Source organism: Drosophila willistoni (genome assembly GCF_018902025.1).
Source record: "Drosophila willistoni isolate 14030-0811.24 chromosome XR unlocalized genomic scaffold, UCI_dwil_1.1 Seg105, whole genome shotgun sequence".
NCBI lineage: Eukaryota > Metazoa > Arthropoda > Insecta > Diptera > Drosophilidae > Drosophila > Drosophila willistoni.
Window position 1 is genome coordinate 1,184,881 of NW_025814054.1, and position 2,568 is coordinate 1,187,448.

At 36.6% G+C, this 2,568-nt stretch overlaps 1 protein-coding gene across 1 annotated transcript; it reads left to right on the top strand.

The window, feature by feature from the left end:
• The first annotated feature begins 459 nt into the window (after positions 1-459).
• On the top strand, positions 460-2,171 carry LOC6644999 (serine hydrolase-like protein). The gene is made up of 2 exons (XM_002067729.4): positions 460-964; positions 1,058-2,171. Exons 1-2 carry the CDS (start codon positions 941-943, stop codon positions 2,072-2,074), a joined length of 1,041 nt encoding a protein of 346 aa, XP_002067765.1. The 5' UTR covers positions 460-940; the 3' UTR covers positions 2,075-2,171.
• The last annotated feature ends 397 nt before the right edge of the window (positions 2,172-2,568 follow it).

Below are 2,568 nucleotides of genomic sequence, written 5' to 3' on the forward strand. Positions count from 1 at the left end.
AATCGCAAGTTGTTTGAGGACATAAGGACATTTTAGTAAGTTAGCTAATTTTTAATGTAACATTTTGAAAAGGAAAAATAATTGAAGAGTTCCACTGTGTAAGCAAAGAATTTGTAATTCTTTTGGAAAACTATCGAAGTTGTATGTTTTAGAACGGTAATTAACATCTGTTTAGAGTTACGATATCACCAAAAAACTTCGCAGAGTCATCAAATTTTATTTATCTATTATAGATTAATTGGTTTTTTATTCTAAACATATTTTTTCCAGCCGTTAGCAAAAAAAAATTGCATCAAAAACGAAAACTCTTCGAAAAGTAAGTGGAACTGCAAGCGATTCTTGGCACTGAGAGCCGTCTTCGTAAACGATATTTTCTCTTATAATCGATGATGAAAAAGCTTTTTTTGCTTAGTTACTATCAACGCAGCTGACCTAGAGCCAGTTTTTGTTAGACCGCTGAAGGCCGCTTAGCGTTGCAGTGAAAGTGTAAAAAACTGAGAGAAAAATGTATGCTTCTTTGTATTATTTTACACTCATAACAAGAATATGTTGAAAAATTATCTTTATCAGAGACCATCGGCAGACAAAAGTATATATAAAAAAAGAAACGTACGACTGATCGTTGTCCAAAGTTCCAACTACCAAATGTGCTGATTATTTCAGAGCATGCCGGCTAAGCTTTTAAGAGCTTAGACATGGAAAGCTTTCGTGCAGTGCGTTGAGAATAATACCGATTTAGTTCTGGCACAGCTGTCTAAGCTGAAAGAGGTCGAGGGAATATAACTATTTACTTCACAATCCACCAACAGAAAACAAGAGTTAATCGCATATTTAGTAATTACGGCAAGATAATAAAGTGGAAGCACAACAATTAGACTCGTCAAGAGCAAATATCACAAATATCAAGAGCGACGTTCAAAGTTCAGTGTATCATCTGGGTATGGGAACTTTGTCATTAGACGATGTGAGTAAGCATAATTTTGCAAGCTTTTTCAATATGTTTTTGTTTATACACTGTCTAACATAAGCTCCATTTCCGTCTCTTTCATTCTTGTAGTACGAGGATGTTAGGATTTGGGCCCCTTGGGGTGATATAAGTGGCCGTTGGTATGGCAATCGTACAGAGCGTCCCATATTGGCCATACACGGTTGGCTGGATAATTTAGGAACTTTTGACACATTGATCCCCCTGCTACCTGATTATTTAGGTGTGCTGTGCATCGATTTGCCTGGTCATGGAAAATCAGCACGGATTTCAAATGGAATGCATTATAGTGTGCTGGATTATGTCTATATAATACCGCGAGTAATGAAGGAATATAAATGGACAAAGATATCATTGCTGGGTCATTCATTAGGTGGCATTTTGAGTTTTGTTTATTCATCACTGGCTCCCCATACAGTCGACATGATTATTACCGTGGATGTATTGCTGCCCTTAATGTACCCACCAAAAGCGGCAATACGGACTGCACGATTTAATATGGAAAAACATTTGATTGAGGATGAGCGACAAGAGAACGGTAAATTACAAGAGCCACCATCCTATACATTAAGCCAACTGCGAGAAGTTATTTCATCTGGCAGCAAGTATTCAGTTCCACCGGAATTCGCCCAACATCTTCTCTATCGCAGTGTTGCCAAATCGAATCTTTACCCGGATAAATTTTATTTCTCACGCGATGGACGCATTAAGTTCTATAGTCCTATTATAATGGATGGTGGACTTGCCGCCGAGATGGCAAGGCGAATTAAACGTAAACCCTATCTGGTTATCAAGGGTTCTGAGAGTCCGTTTATAGGTCCCCACTGTGATGAAGCTCTATCAATTCTTAGCCATGATAATCCACATTACGAGTATTATGAACTTTCGGGTACACATCATGTCCATCTACACAATGCCGAAGAGTGTGCCAAGTATATTGTGCCATTCATTCGTCGTCATCGACCACCGCCGGTGGCCAGTTGGTCGCTTGTCTGTGAGGATGATCAGAAGATTAGCAAAAAGGAGCATCGCCGGTTTCAAGAACGCTTCTTCAAATGGAACACGAGACAACAACGCAGTAAATTATGAAATATTCTGTAAACTGTCACAGGACTACTTCCAGAAGGTATATATACGGAGGTGCCACAATTAAGCTTATCCTTATTAAACATTTATTTAAATAGAACATGCACTGCTTTTGTTTTATTACTGAATAGGGTTTCCTTTCAAAAAGAGGCTACTAAAAGACACCGTGATTGGTTTTCCTAATTTTTTGTATTTGTGTTTTTTGACTTTTTATATTATTTGTTACTTGTTTTTACGATAAAAATTGTTTTTTAATAGTAAATAATATTTTCTGTACTTTATTAAAGTGGTTTAAAAAAAATCACAGCCTAAAATTATGCAATTCGAATTTAAAAACGCTGGAATTTTCGACTATAGCAACAAAAGGCACTCAAATCCTTAAAAGAAAAAAAAAGTCAATGAATGTTAAATATACTGATATTAAATTACACCAAATCATGCGATCAATATTGCAGAAGTCGTCTGTCTTTGTGACCTGTTATTTTAAAAAACTTGCC